Source organism: Saccostrea cucullata, unplaced genomic scaffold, assembly GCF_032062105.1.
Source record: "Saccostrea cucullata isolate Sc308-1 unplaced genomic scaffold, CSIRO_AGI_Scuc_v1 ctg4278, whole genome shotgun sequence".
Lineage (NCBI taxonomy): Eukaryota > Metazoa > Mollusca > Bivalvia > Ostreida > Ostreidae > Saccostrea > Saccostrea cuccullata.
Window position 1 is genome coordinate 285 of NW_026931536.1, and position 16105 is coordinate 16389.

General features: G+C 32.5%; 2 protein-coding genes across 2 annotated transcripts; both read left to right on the forward strand.

The window, feature by feature from the left end:
* Positions 1 to 810: 810 nt before the first annotated feature.
* On the forward strand, positions 811 to 4956 carry LOC134232923 (uncharacterized). Its single transcript, XM_062714918.1, has 3 exons — positions 811 to 931; positions 1791 to 2045; positions 4548 to 4956. Exons 1-3 carry the CDS (start codon positions 850 to 852, stop codon positions 4586 to 4588), a joined length of 378 nt encoding a protein of 125 aa, XP_062570902.1. The 5' UTR covers positions 811 to 849; the 3' UTR covers positions 4589 to 4956.
* Positions 4957 to 6722: 1766 nt separating this feature from the next.
* Positions 6723 to 9591, forward strand: LOC134232924 (uncharacterized). Its single transcript, XM_062714919.1, has 3 exons — positions 6723 to 6885; positions 7163 to 7286; positions 9330 to 9591. Exons 1-3 carry the CDS (start codon positions 6733 to 6735, stop codon positions 9413 to 9415), a joined length of 363 nt encoding a protein of 120 aa, XP_062570903.1. The 5' UTR covers positions 6723 to 6732; the 3' UTR covers positions 9416 to 9591.
* The last annotated feature ends 6514 nt before the right edge of the window (positions 9592 to 16105 follow it).

Below are 16105 nucleotides of genomic sequence, written 5' to 3' on the forward strand. Positions count from 1 at the left end.
TCTGATAGCTACAGAGAGCAATCTTCTAGATAGCTACAGAGAGCAATGAAAAATCAACGATCTCGATAGATCCACATGTCATGAACGGAGGGAATTTCCAAATCCTATATGTATTTCTCATATTTTAAAAGAATACAGTATAAAGTATTCATCCACTATATTAAATACTGAACATGATATGTCTACCATTAATTTCTTTGTATTTGCTTTTTTTTTTAGTTCTTAATGCTGTCGTTCACTATTAAAAGGCAGACTGTTGGTTTATTTTTCAACTTTGTGGATGATGTACATATATAATATAAGTAAAACTGTATGATGTACATGTATTATATAAGTTATACTGTATGATGTGCATGTATAATATAAGTTATAAAAATACTGTATGATGTACATGTATGATATAAGTTATACTGCATGATTATTTTTCGACAAGAGGAAAAGTTGCTAACGAATATGATCTCGATCAGATTTCAGATACAAAAGAGAAGCATCGTCAACCAATATGACTTTGTTGCAAATCATTTTACAATTAAATTTGATAAAAAATACATTTTTATAATTACAAAAGTGACTCGTTGACGCTTTTTATATTAGCTTTATCAATGCATTTATGCAAGGTTTGCAAAAGGCGCGTAAACTGCGCATTTGTTCAATAATAACCATTACAGGAAAACCAAATATGTCCATCCCTCTTTAAATGTTCTAAAAATAAATTGTTTAAAATAAAGATTATTGTGTCGTTCCTTACATCCTTTTAAAAAGCTACAGATTATAAAAACCTTGGATTTCTAACATTAGACATTTCTCAAGTAGAAACATTGTTAATCGGTAATTCGATTAGATTACCATATGTTAATGCTAACATATAATTTTCTCGTAACTACAGTTTTCCTTACATGCTCTGTTTTTCATCAGGATATAACTGTACTTTGTAAGTATTTGTTTGCTTATCCAAAAAAAAAAATAATAATAAAATATAATAATGATAATTTGATGCAAAATTGCTGAAGAGAACATTAAGTAAACATCTCTTCATACATTTCTTTCTTTAAAAAATTCTGTTATCTTTGATTTTTCAGTTTATTACAATTAGACAAAGTATGAAGTAGCGATCAGTATTCAAGCTCAAAACCAATTTAAACAATAAAAAATCAGAAACAGATCAAATGTTTATCTTATGACTTAAAGAGACTGTTTATATCCTTGTTTTCTCAACTTTTTTGTCAATAGCTTGCCTCGTTTTAAAATTGTATGTATGGCATCCTCTTGCATAAAATACTAAGTTTCATGCAATGAATTAACAGTTGCAGAACGATTTTGTTCTCATTTACATAGAGGTCAAGATTACTGATATTGTGTTTCGGTTATGTAAAATTCTATTTCCTTACAACTTCATGTACGTGTATCATGGTAAACATTATCAGAAAAAAAATTGCTTATGAATACTGTTTTATATTTTTGTTTTGTTTCCGACTTTTGTTTCCTTTTGTTTGCACTTTTTTGATTAAATGAGCATATTAAATTTAAAAGAAACAGGATAGTAACGAGAAACAGCTTGATGGGAAGTGCTCTAATCTTTACAAAAGGATCAGTGAACTTTGCGACGATCTGTCACTTATAAAAGAGTGCATTTCTGAACACTGACAATTTCTTAAATTCTATTAGTATAATCGATGTGAATACAGTAAGAAATATATAAGTAAAACATATTTTTTGTAATAACACACCGCAATTAAGATTTGGTTTACAGTTAAAGATTATAAACTATTCACATTTTTATTCCTACACAGCACAAGACCTGAATTATGAAATGTCTGTGTATTCCCCATTCTCCATGGTTAACCCGGGTGAAGATTTTCCGGCGATTTGTCAAATATCAGGTTTTGATGCAATCACCATTGTTAACGATCTGGACGTCAAATGGTTCCACAACAAAAAACAAATAACCACCTTGTGTCAACTGGAGGATATCTTCTCATACAAGTATGAATGTAATGAGAATTCCAAGGGAATGAAAAACATCAGTTTTGTTCTCTATGTAGGAAGTAAGTAACAAATTCATAGTGGTTGTATCACTCAATACATCAATGAAATACCGATTTCAAGGTCAAAAGATCATACATGTAAATGTTCGTACTTTAAACATAGGGTTTGTCATACAAAATACTCACGTGAAATATATGGATGTCTTAGATTTATTCAGTTAAAAAATAAAGCAAGATTGGAGCTAAAAGGGACATACAGATACTATACATTTATCCACTGCTTATGAGTCAGGTCCCGTGAGTGGGATAGTTCTGTTACAACGCAAAATGTAATAACAACGCGAAATGTAATAAACCTGGATTATTACATTTTGCGTTTTTACATTTTGCGTCGAGATCAACGCAAAATGTAATAACGCAAAATGTAATAACACGATTTTTGGATTATCACATTTTGCGTCGAGATCAACGCAAAGTGTAATAACGTGCTTTTTCGTTGTTACATTTAGCGTTCTTTTATTTTTGCACTGAAGACAACGCAAAATGTAATAAAACAATATGTAATAAAACAAAATATAATTATTTTTTTTTGATTGCGTTTAACAAAACAGATCATAAAATTGATTCAAATATAAACATGTAACCAACATAGGAAACACGCTGTACAAAATATTTAGAACTAAAACAATGAGACCAACGTTTGGGTTTTTACGGACATAAATACATCTAAATGTATCGTCTTTTCTGACTCTGACTTTAGTTATATTGAATACACTTTTACTTAATTATAAAGCATTAATTTAACTTTAATTGGCATACTTTTGATCGTCTTATTAAATTTCTAACCAATAATACATATCTAATTACCAAAGATTGACCATAGGTTCATGAAAAGCTCTTGATATGCATGTTCCGCATGTGTACATTGGTTAACAAATTAGAAGTGTATGTGTGTGTCTAGCGAGGAGGGGCAGGGATAGGGTGGGATGTTTCTTATTGTATTACTATGAAAATGCGGAAACAATCAATTTTATTACTGGATAGCAAGAAAGAGAGAGAGTTTTTTTTTGCTTGTCTGCAATGCTGGTAATTTGCATGGAACAGTATGGTAACATAGTTATCAATAAACCCCTTCCCGGTATATATTTACATCTTCCGGTACAAATGAATAGTGTTTTTTTTTTTTTTTTTTTTTTATTAGATTCCATTCATTTTGGTATAAAAAAGCAAATCACACAAATCAATACCACCCCCACCCCACAAATTGATTAAATCAATATATAAAATTCATTAATTTTTTTTTTCCTTTTGTTTTATGTTCTTTTCATCGGCCACTACTCTGTTGAAAATTGTACTCAATCTGGCTGACCAAAAAGTGTTTTATTACATTTTGTGTTCTTGTCTTTTGATTAAGGTCAAGATCTAGTAAATGACAGGTGCCTACAGATTTACCAAATTTTAGAAATGAATTCCTTTATTGATGCTTTACAACTTTAGCTTGGTCAAATGTGGCGTTTCGGGGCATAATTTGTAGGTAAACTAGATGAAAAACTGTATTTTAAATTGTTATTTTCAATGAAAAATTAAGAAAACCAGTCATGAATATGGGAGTTTTTTTCATATTCGACAAAGAAAATGTATCCAGATTGCCTACAGTCTCACAGAAAACGGTAATTAGTATTTTCATGGCCTCTTCTTTAAACTAATATCAAATATAATATAGGTATCCGGTTTACTTTTCAAATGATTTCAAATTGAATGTCATGAAAATACCCTATTTTCTACATAATTCTGCTAAAGCCGTAAAGTACGGGAAAAAGAAAGTTGAAATTGATTATGACGTCATAATGGATCTAGCACCAAAAAATTAGTCCGAAGTTATTTACTAGATCTTGACCTTAATTTCGACGCAAAATGTAATAACGCAAAATGTAATAATCCAAAAATCGTGTTATTACATTTTGCGTTATTATATTTTGCGTTGATGTCGACGCAAAATGTAATAACGCGAAATGTAATAATCCTAAAAAGTGTGTTGTTACATTTTGCGTAATTACATTCTGCGTTGATTTCGACGCAAAATGTAATAACGCAAAAAGTAATATTCCAGGTTTATTACATTTCGCGTTGTAACATAGTCCCTGTCAAGGGTTTGATAAGATACAAAATTTATCGCTGGAAATCAAAATTGGCGGCAAAAATTGAATAAAAAATTTCCGATGGGTGGATAGCAAAAACGATACACCGGGGTATTGCTTTCTATGCATGGAAATTTTCAGACTTTTATAAATAGTTATTTTACCTTATTAACTTATATAGAAACATTTTAACAGTAGTATAATAAACAAAACTAGACAGGCAGAAAAACGGCAAGACAGAAAAACGGACAAATGAAATAGATTTTCAATTTTTATTACGGAGGCAGTAAAACAAATTGATAAACAATTAAGAAAAGCAAACCTATTTCACCCTTCGGCCTCAGGGTGTACGGAATAAAACCCGGGGTAAATCCCCGTGCACGCTTGATTGAACCTGGATAACTAATATTTTACCGCTTTTCAGATGTTGAAAAGTCCGATGAAGGAAACTTAACTTGCTTGTGAGTTGTCAAAAGAAATCAAAGAAAATGGGAAATGGGTGAGGAATGATCTTATGGAAGTCGATTCTGTTTCCTTTAAAGTGAGAGGTACATGTATTTATCTTTTTAATCTTTTAATTTGTTATGTTAAACTCGTATTTTATTAACATCCTTAAGTAAGAGGTTTAATGAATGATCTGTAAGCATCTTATCTTAGATCCGAAGAGTTTGGTTAACGAAGATGACTGTTTGATTGTATGTTGTTTAACGTCGTTCTCGAGAACGTTTTACTCATATGATGACTGTACCACTTGCCGGTGGAGAGCTGCAAATTTTGTCCTAAACTCGACAGTTTCGGCCATTGAGATATGACGGATCTCATTCGTGCCAGCACCTTCTGCGACACGCAGGACGATTTATACGGTCTTATCCGAAGGACCGGTCTCCATGTTCCGCAGTTGGATTCAAACTCGACGCTACTTCGTGACTCTTGAACAGACGCTTAAGAAGTTAATGTATGAGTTGTATTTATTTGGTAGTTACATGTAGCATTATGAAAAGACAAATTAGCATAAGATACATGTATCATAGAGTCACTTTTATAATTTATTGTCGAGAGCAACATGATTATCGTCTGACTCAAGAACTAAACTGTTTGCCTGAGAGTAACATATGAAATTGTTGTCGTCGCCATATGTGAGTATTTTTTTTTTAATTCTATGCCTGCCTTCGCGAATATAAAAACTGTGTCAACTGGAGGGAAAAATATAAAAAAAAAAAAATATAAAAAAAAAAAGCAAAAAAAAAAAAAAAAAAAAAAGGAATTGATCTCAAAGAGTCTTAAAAATAATACAAATCTGTGAAAAGTGCATCATCATGAGGCCCCGGAATATCTAGAGATGGGATCAGGTGCCCTGGACGAGTAAGCATTCACAAAAATGAGTTCTATGTGACAAATTCAAATTTAGATATTACATACCGGTACCTTTAAAAACTGCAAATGTGATTGATTGTTTAATTGAAAGTTGTTTGAAGTCCATTTCGAAATTTTTCACTCGTGTAAAGAGTTAACCATACACTTGTGATTGGCTTTAAATTTAGACCTTTTACTCCATACTCATAACTATTGAAAAGTGAGGGATTTTTACAATGCTGACGCCTTCCAGGACATGGAGCCTTGGTTTTTAAGATTTATCCAAAACATCAGCAACTTTCACTTTCAAGTGTCTAGCGCTTGGCGGAGGTACGTTTGCTACCTATTTTTTTTTTATCAAATAAGGCCAATGGCGTACGTTATTCGAACCCACGAACTTTCGATCATGGACTGGGCACTCTACCGACCTCTCCAGTTTGTTAATATATTATTTTGTCGGAGAGCTTCAGGTCTGCAGCGACAATGTACCTACAATGTAGTATCGTACATTAAGGAACACCGGTTCAACTTTGACAGTTAAGGTATCCGATCCATAATAGCCTCAGTAAATATTTTTTAATTGTTTTTCTATTCTTAATAATAATATGCATCTTTCCACCAATCATTTTTTTGATGTTCATAGTATTTGAATTTTTATTTTCAAAAATTTGCTTTTTCCCATAGACTTCAAGCATTCTTAATTATTTAATTACTATTCAAGAAATTATATTTTTGAAAATTTCTCCTGATAAATCCTTTTTTTAATCTTAACTGCTTTGAATTAGTTTCAGAGTATTTAATATAGGATGAATATTTAAGGTTAGAAAATTATGTCCTTTAATTGATCGAGTACCTTAATTCCATGTCATACAGAAACCTTGTCAAGATAATTCAGCTGGTGGTTAATTTGCTCATATCGCCTCATCCATTTTCAATTTTTTATTAACTAATTATCGTATTATTTTACCGGAGATTCATCAATAATATACTATAATAGTAAGTATTTCATAGTAAATGCATAATCTATAACAATGAAAAATTTAGTTCGATATCTTGTAAACAACACTTTCATAATGTAGCACTTATAATAGCATTCAAGTGAATGTTGTGTAAGCATTCTAAAATTTTGTTAGATACATCACAATTTTAACAAAGAGAAATTTTGAAGTTTAATTAAGTGTTGTAAAAAACACATTTATTTTCTACTTTTAAGTCATTTATTTGTATTTCAGTGGATCCAAAATTCATCTGCACTAATGAATCAACATTTTTCAACAGCAAAGTATATGAAGTTACCTGTAATATATATGATAAAGAGAATTACCTGTACAAAGGTATTATGGCAGAAAGGTCTTTTGGGAGAGAAGCTAGGAGAAGGAACCTATGCAAATTTAAAAATAGAATGCAAGGTAAGGGATTTCAATATTTTCCCTGAATAATATAGAAGGTAGACAATTATTAATCACATACCAAAGTTTTCCACATTTTTCCAAAAAGGATAATGTAATAATATAACATGTACCAATTAAAAAAAAATACAACGAATTATTTCGTTCAGACTGTTTTTGTTTTCAATGTAATTTAAAAAAAAATACAATGAAATAAAGATGAACACATGTCAGACGAAAAGACACATTTTATGATCAAACTATAAGCGACATTTTTTTTTATTCTACCCTTTTTCAGAAACTTAATTACTCTATGACCGAGACTACCCTAAAGGAAGACTTGGTGACCTTAGAAGACATTCGGAAACGTTATTATGTAATGTACAATAATGCAAAGAAGTTCCGAATCAATCTCCCGCAGGGTGAGCCCGATTTATGAAAAAAAAAATGTGTGTCACTCTAAATCATTTTTTTCTTTTATTTTTGTTACGGTCTTAAAAATGTTTATGATACATTCTTTTATACTATCCATTGTACAGTGTATTATTATTTATCTCCAACTATTTAATTTTCAGAATCAAAAATTGTCAATGATTCTAGTCTTGTTTGAGATATAAAATTGATAGATAATTGTATTTTGTTTGGTTTAAGTGTTGAGTATCCTCTGAAAAAATGTAATTACACAACACTATCGATGACATCTCACAATGTATACAATCTTTAACTGACTGTTAAAAAAAAAACTTGAATATGCTGCCGTTTGAAACTGTTAACGATCTTTAATACGCTGTAGTTTGAAACTTTTGACAAGCTTTAATTAGCTTTTACTTGATATTGTTAACAATCATTGATAGGCTGTCGTTTGATGCTGTTAACGAACCTTAATACCTTGCACTTTAATAGGCTTTCTCTGTACCTTAATTGTAAGATTTCTTAATGTATAAAATTGTTCCTATACAAACCATATTTCTTCTGACAAAAATATATTACTTTTTTTATGCCCCCGTAAACGAAGTTTCGGGGGCATATAGTTTTTGTCGTGTCTGTCTGTCTGTCTGTCTGTCTGTCTGTCTCTCTCTGTTTGTCTGTTTGTCCGCAAAAACTTTAACCTTGCCCATAACTTTTGATTTAGTGGAGCTATGACTTTCATATTTCATATGTGTATTCCTTGTGACAAGCACTTTCTTTGGGTACCACCAAATTTGACCTTTTGACCTTGACCTTAGAGTTTGACCCACTTTTACATGAAAATTTTAAAATTTTACTTTGGCCATTTCTTTTGAAAAGTAAACACCAGGACATTTATACTTCACATATGTAATGTTTGTTAAAAGACCTTTCACTGGATACCAACAACCTTGACACTTTGACCTTGACCTTGTACAGTTCCTTGCTTGTGAAAAAACTTTAACCTTGGCCATAACTTTTGAACTGTAAAGGATAGGACTTTCATACTTCATACTTGTAATTCTTGTGAAAAGACCCTCCATTGAATACCAAGAATTTTGACCCTTTGACCTTGACCTTTGAGATTGATCTACTTTTAAAAATACAACCTTGACCATAACTTTTAAAGAGTTAGGGCTAGTGCTTTCATACTTTACACATTTGATTCTTATGACAAGACCTTTCTTTGGATACCATCAAATTTGACCTTTTGACCTTGACCTTGGAGTTTGACCCACTTTTACATGAAAATTTTAAAATTTTACTTTGGCCATATCTTTTGAACAGTAGACACCAGGAAATTTATACTTCACATATATAATGTTTGTTAAAAGACCTTTCACTGGAAACCAACAACTTAGACCCTTTGACCTTGTAGATTTCCTTACTTGTGAAAAAACTTTAACCTTGGCTATAACTTTTGAACAGTAAGGGATAGGGCTTTCATATTTCATACATGTAATCCTTGTGAGAAGACACTTCATTGGATACCAAGAACTTTGACCCTTTGATCTTTACCTTTGAGATTTAACTACTTTAAAAAAGCAAATCTTGACCATAATTTTTAAAGAGTAAGGGCTAGTGCTTTCATACTCTACATATTTGATCCTTATGACAAGATCTTTCATTTGATAACAATAATTTTGACCCTTTGACCTTGAACTTGGAAATTGACCTACTTTTTAAGAAATTGAACGTTGGCCATAACTTTTGAACTTTTAGGGCTAGGGCTTTCATGCTCTACGTAAGTATTTTATGTGGCAAGACCTTTAATTTGATACCAATTACATTGACCTTTTGACCTTGACCTTGGAGATTTTTGTACTTATTAAAAAAAATTAACATTAGCTTACTTTCAAATTTCACAATTGTTTACCAATGAGAATACCCTACTTTTGGTATCAATTGATTAAATTTGCATTGTAGAAAAGCTTAGTCTTTGCTATGTTGCCATACGGGGGCATCAGTGTTTTACAAACACATCTTGTTTTACATTCTTTCTTTATCTTTCTGTCTAGAAGACGTCAGCGCTGCAGTGCACATCTGGGATTCTTCGTTGTTCTTCATTGCAATATTATACACCACCTTCTCAATAAGTGTTTGATAAATATATGGTTATCATAGCAAACGGTCCAGGGCTCACCTGAATAACTTTAACCATGCGGTTCTTCACCACATTTTCCCCTTTTTAAAACCTATTGAAACCCCATCCTTCCCCCGGGGTCATGAATTGACAGTTTAGGGTATTTACGTCCCCAGGATGCTACCAGTATCACTTATATGGCCCAAGGTTCTTGAGAAAAAGTTTTTTTTAGAAAAAGTTCTTTCCTGTAATTTGATGTAAAACTTAGATTTCTTATTGTGGCCCTACACTACCCTGTGGGTCATGAATTGAACAAAGTAGAATCTACACTTCCCAGAAAAGTTTATCATAAGTTCCAGGTCTCCTGGCCCATTGGTTCTTGAGAAGATGTTTTAAGATTTTTCTTATATTTTTCAATCTTTAACTTTGATTCCCCTTTTGTTTTAAAATTCCTTAAAATTTAGATGTACGACCAACGTAAAACTCGGATCGCCTATTATGGACCTCCCCTATGCCCCCAGTGGTCATAAATTGGGTTAGGGTTAGGGTTAGGGTTAAATTCACAAAAAAGTCTCAAACCAAGACTCAAAATGACAATTAAAATAATATTATGTGAGAAGCTACTATTTAACTATTTACTGCTTTCTAAAATGGACTTGAGTGTGAACAGTTCTCTAGATCAAATCTTTGTGATATACTATCATTTATATTTTTTTTAAATCTGAGATTACTTAAGATGGCTTTGTTAATATATTTTATTTCGAGAAATACAAGATATTTTAATTCTAAAGAAATAAGACGGTAAGCGAAACACTGATACGCTCGTATGACAATATAGCGAAGATGAAACATAATTACAAATAAAATATGCTGGTACACAAAGTAAGATCTCAAAAAAATACAAATGTGAACAAAAGAAAAAGCAAAGTCACACACCCCACGCTTCCCCAAAATTCGAAAAAATAAAGGAATCGGAATTTACTGTAACATTTGGACATCTACACATTGTGCCCCTAATACCTAAGTTGAAAAGTGCCGAAATTTCCAGAAAATAAAGGGACAGGAAATTCCTACAAGTAAGCACATCAGGCCTCAGGGTCAGAGGTTCTGGTGTTAGGGCGGGGCTCTATTAATTATATATTGAAAATGAATAAATTCTTTGAAAATCTTATTGTTTTCGGCTCCTAAGTATCAAAATGACTAACAAAGTGCAAAGTTATAATGAACCCCCTGAGTCGGGGGTTCTGGTGTTAGGCCGGGACTCTGTTGAAAATATAGTGAAATGCATGAATTCTTTGAAAATCTTCTCTGCTCCTATGTTTTAAAAAAAACTTTCCAAGAACATGGTTACCGGTATGTAGAATAAGGTTGCCTCGTCCAAAATTGTGAATTTTATGGCGACAGGGTCAGGGGTTCTGGTGTTAGGAAGGGCTCTATTGATTGTATATAATGAAAATGCATATATTCCATAAAAATCATATCTTCTGCTCTTAGGTATTAAACCATTGAACTATGATTGATTGATTGATTGTATATTGTTTTACGTCCCTCTCGAGAATTTTTCATTCATATGGAGACGCCACCACTTGCCGATGGAGGGCTACAAATTTTGTCCTATGCTCGGCACTCAGGGCCTTTGAGCAGTAAGGGATCTTTTTCGTGCCAGTACCTACTGCGACACGGGGCCTCGGTTTATACGGTCTCATCCGAAGGACCGGTCTCCACGTCCCGCAGTGGGATTCGAACCCGCGACGTAAGGATTGACTCCTATTGCACTATGAAGTTCATTGTTAAGATTAATTCTTTCTAGTTTGTGATTTTCAGGGCCCCTCGGTCAGGAGTTCTGGTGTTTGGGTGGGGCTCTAATGACACTATATAGTGAAAATGCACAAATTCCTTTAACATATTTTCCTTTCCTCCTGGATATTATGCCAATGATCTAAGTACATATTTATGGTGACGAAATGATTGGTTTCAGGGCCCCTGGGTCAAGGGTACGGGGGTATACTTAGTCTGAAATAAATTAATGCTTTGACATCTTCTCTTTTGTATTAATTAACCATTTATGATGAAATAACATTTATAATAAAATTTCCAAAATTTTGAAATATGTGGCCCCCAGGGTGAGTGGTTCCTGTGGGATGGGGGTACACAACTAATTATAAAGTGAAAATGCATTCACTCTTTGTTATTCTGATCTGCCTTATGGGTATTAAGTAACCAAAGTAAGCATGCAACAATTTTGTAAATGATTCTATGTCAACACTTGACAAAATATCAGTCAAATATAATACTTTTTTTATGCTGGGAGATTTGAATTTTGATTAAGCAGATGGTGACAAATGTAAACCTTTATTAGATATCTGTGATATATTTGATTTAGAAAAATGTTATAAAATGCAAAACATGTTTTACCAAGCAAGGCAATGCCTCTCAGATTGATGTTGTTTTAACGAATAATACCCAAATCATAGCAAATCATTGTAATTTTAGTTGTGGAATAAGTGATGTTCACAACATTATTGCAGTGCAGTTAAAAACGGAAACTATGTTAAAAACTCCCGAATACAGAAATTACAGAAGCGTCAAGAGCTTAAAAATGAATTTATATACGGAAGACTTAAGATCTATTGAAGAATCTTACTCTGGTGTTTTACAAGGTGACCCAAACACAGTTTTTAATAATTTTCCCAATGATCTTACTCGAGTAATCGACAAACACATTCCATTGAAAAAAAGAAAAATACTGGGAAAACCAGTTCCCTTTATGAATGAGGTTGAAAGGTAAATTTTTAAGAAACGACAACTGCATAATTCATATTCCTCCAACAAATCTAAGCAAAATTGGAAAAATTTTAGAAAACAAAGAAATTATGTAACAAAAGTTAAGCGTCAGTCTGTCAACCAATACTTCATTGAACGGTGTGCAGGTGGACCAAACAGTAAAGACTTTTGGCCAACTATAAAACCATTTTTGACCAACAAAGGTACAAATATCAGAAAAAATATTATTCTCTCAGAAAACGAAAGTCTTGTGTCTGATCAAGTTGAAGTATACAATATTTTAAACTTTTTTTGTAAATGTTGCGAAAAACATCGGAATAGATTGTGTTGATGTCAATATATAGTGAACACCCTAGCATTGTAAAAATCTGTGAGAGTATCAAAGATACGGATGCTGTTGAATCATTTTCATTTCACTCTGTAGACAATGACTTTGTGAGTAAATGCATTAACAAATTGGGCTTGAAAAAAGCTACTGGAGTTGATGGTATTTCGGCCAAAATTGTTATACTTGGCCATGAACATATATTGAACCCTGTGACAAATATTGTAAATTTTTGTTTTTCTAAAAATGTTTTTCCAGATCGTATGAAAATTGCGCAAGTGGCTCGCTTCACAAGAAGCAAAGTATTTTGGAAAAAGGAAACTATAGACCAGTTAGCATTTTAACTATTTTAAATATTTAAGATTTTTGAAAGGGTTATTCATAGTCAATTGTCTGATTTTTTCAATTGCCATTTTAATGATATGTTATCAGCTTTTAGACCAAGGTATGGCTGTCAGAATGTGTTGTTAAAGATTCTGGAGGATTGGAAGTATGCCCTTGATCATAAAAAAATATACAGCAGCAATTATGATGGATTTATCTAAAGCATTTGATTGTATTCCACATGATCTAGTTTTAGCAAAACTAAATGCATACGGTTTTACAAATGCAGCAACTAGTCTTATCTCAAGCTATTTGAGCAATCGAAAACTGTGTGTAAAGCTGGGGGAAGTTTGTAGTGATTTTTTAGAATTGTACAAAGGTGTTCCACAGGGTTCAGTACTTGGTCCTGTTATTTTTAATATTTTTATCAATGATATTTTTCATTTTGTGTCAGATTGTGATCTCTACAACTATGCCGATGACACTACTATCTCAAACTCAAGTGACGATATTACATCACTAAACAAGTAACAGCTTTTCAAAAAGCTTGCCTGACGTAATCAATCAATATCTGTGAGAGAAGTGATAAACCTTTTGAGCAATACTTTTTTGAGAACCTTGTAAAAATATTTAATTATTTAACTTGTAAAAGAACGATGTCTTTGCTGCATCAGTGGCGTAGCATCGATTTTGAAAGTGGGGGGGGGGGGCAGCCAGTGACAATTTTTTTTACTTACCTGAAAAAAGTTTTCAAGCAAAAAAAAAAATTCAGATTTCCTATAGTATAAGTAAGGTTAGGGAAAAAAAGGGGGCAGTCCCCCTCCCGTTGCTACGCCCCTGTGCATTCTGAAGAGTTGTTAGCAGAATGGTTAATGTATGTTGGTTTTCTGCCAATCGCAACTCCTCGGTCGCACTCCTCGGGCCTTATCTAGGGAAGGAGACCACAAATGTTTTGTAAATTTACACGCCATGACACCCCCTCCCCCTTTTCACAAACTTTGAAATAAAAGCATTTTTCTGTGGAATATGAAGTTACTTTTATTCAATGTAATGATGTTATCTAAAATATACTACTTCTAACTCCGTTTTTACTATGAACAGGAAATGTATAAATTTTTAACATCCGATGATGTCGATGCATTCGAGTTTGTTTTTTGACCTCTGACGAAAAGACCCAAGATGATGCGATTGACTTTTCTGCAAGTAGATTGATCTACCACTGGATCTAAATTTAAAACAACACCTTTTCTGAAATCTGTTGTCAAATTATTCATTGTGAACATTTTAGAGAATAACTAAATACATATGTTGTAGGAAAGCATTTTCTCCAATGAAGTAAACAGTAGTAGTTTGTGTTCATTGTTCTTGAAACGTGGGTACTATAATTTTTTGAGGATGAAATAGGTAAAACCAACATTTAGGCCTTTGTGGAAAAGAAATCCAAGATTTCGCACAGGTAATTTCTTTCCTCAAATCATCTGGAACCTGGTTGAACTGCGTCGATCGTGGTGATTGGACTAGTCCATTAAAATATAGAATAAACCAACGGAGGGGAAACAAATTAGAGAAATCATTTCATTTGTTTTGCATGTCCATATTCTGATACATACGATTCTTATGTTGTTTTAAGGAATAATATATAAGTTGTAGATAGAATTTCTGAAACATAGGAAGATGGAGGTTACAATAACAAACTTTATTTAATTCCATGGAAGTTAGCACCCCCATTCATACAATAGAACAATCCCAAGAAAAGGCGCGAAGATTGCTTACTCGTGACATTTGGCGCGAAAAGAGCGATTCACCCCTTTTTTAGAATACAAATGGACTGATCCAGTAGTATAGAAATGCAGAAAAAAAGATACACGGACACGTTGAAACGGTAAATCACATGGAATAATCTGTTTCATGCAAACAGAGTAAACAAAGTAAATACTGCATTATTTTGCATCAGTAAAATCATTGTTTCCCTGAAGAAAAGTTTCTTTTAAAATGCAGGTAAAAGATTTCCAATGTAAATCAGCTTGCACAAAATCTAGCTCTCTGGGTATGATCTATTAGTTTCGGATCAAGCAATTATCAATCCTTATACAGCCTGACGCCGTGACGTCAGGCAAAAATACTTTGGAATCAAATTGCTCGAACTTAGTTAAGTGGTTTGAAAATAATCAAATGCAAGCAAATCCCGATAAATTTCAAGCTATATGTCTCGGAAAGAAAACTTAACAGGAAAACATTTGTTTTGAAATTGATGGTAATATGATTCATACGGAAAACGAAGTAAAATTACTTGGTGTTACTATTGATTTTGAGCTCAAGTTTAGCTCTCATATTTCAAACATTTGTAAAAAAGCTTCACAACAATTAAATGTACTTAAAAGAATAGGGGTACACCTGAACAAATTACTAACCATTTATCATACATTCATCATGTCAAACTTCAACTACTGTCCATTAGTTTGGCATTTTTGTGGTGAACGAGATACAAGAAAAATGGAAAAAAATACAGGAAAGAGCACTGCGGTTTGTTTATGATGACTACAAAAATTCATATAGTTATCTTCTGGACAAATCAAAATTACCATGCCTCAAACTCAGGCGTATTAGAACAATGGCCGTAGAATGGTTTAAGATTTTAAACAAGCAAAGCCCGCACGATTTTATTCATATTAAAGAAACACCTTATTCTTTTAGATACACGAAAACTGATGTTTTACCAAAAACAAGATCAACAATATATGGGTTGAAGTCTTTTAGATATGAGTCTGCAAAACTTTTGAATTCTTTACCAGAATCTTTTAGAAATATTACTACTTTTAACCAATTTAAATCCAACATAAATAGTTGGTACGGAAATTGTTGAAATTGCTGTGCTTGTCGCTAATTTTATTTTAGAAACTAGTAAACAGGGTTTAAGTTATTTTCGGTTTGTCAGTTTTAATGTGATGTATACTATGTCATTGTAAAGCACCACGGAGGAATAGTGAAATTTTTGCAGTGTGATGTAATTTTTAAAAAAAACTGTTTCTTGTTTAGTTGTATTTTATGTTGTACCGGTATTTTATATAATATTATTATGTAGTCGGAAAATAGCTCTTCAGAGCTAATGTTTTTTAGTTGATGTAGCCGACTTTAAATAAATATTATCTTACCTTATCTTATATTTACACAGTACTGACTGTTGAGCTTTTGTGACACAATATTGTTAATGTTTGTGCCACTCAAACGAACATAAATAATTTATAAAATAAACACAAACACTTATATTAAGATGTGAA

What these genes read in the sequence shown, in the direction of transcription:
- LOC134232923 (XM_062714918.1), top strand. Translation starts at nt 850, where the DNA reads ATGTTAATGCTAACATATAATTTTCTCGTAACTACAGTTTTCCTTACA. An exon ending in TCAGGATATAACTGTACTTT is followed by an intron (nt 932 to 1,790) that starts GTAAGTATTTGT and finishes ATTCCTACACAG; the next exon opens with CACAAGACCTGAATTATGAA. An exon ending in TTTTGTTCTCTATGTAGGAA is followed by an intron (nt 2,046 to 4,547) that starts GTAAGTAACAAA and finishes ACCGCTTTTCAG; the next exon opens with ATGTTGAAAAGTCCGATGAA.
- LOC134232924 (XM_062714919.1), top strand. Translation starts at nt 6,733, where the DNA reads ATGAATCAACATTTTTCAACAGCAAAGTATATGAAGTTACCTGTAATA. An exon ending in ATTTAAAAATAGAATGCAAG is followed by an intron (nt 6,886 to 7,162) that starts GTAAGGGATTTC and finishes ACCCTTTTTCAG; the next exon opens with AAACTTAATTACTCTATGAC. An exon ending in CCGAATCAATCTCCCGCAGG is followed by an intron (nt 7,287 to 9,329) that starts GTGAGCCCGATT and finishes CTTTCTGTCTAG; the next exon opens with AAGACGTCAGCGCTGCAGTG.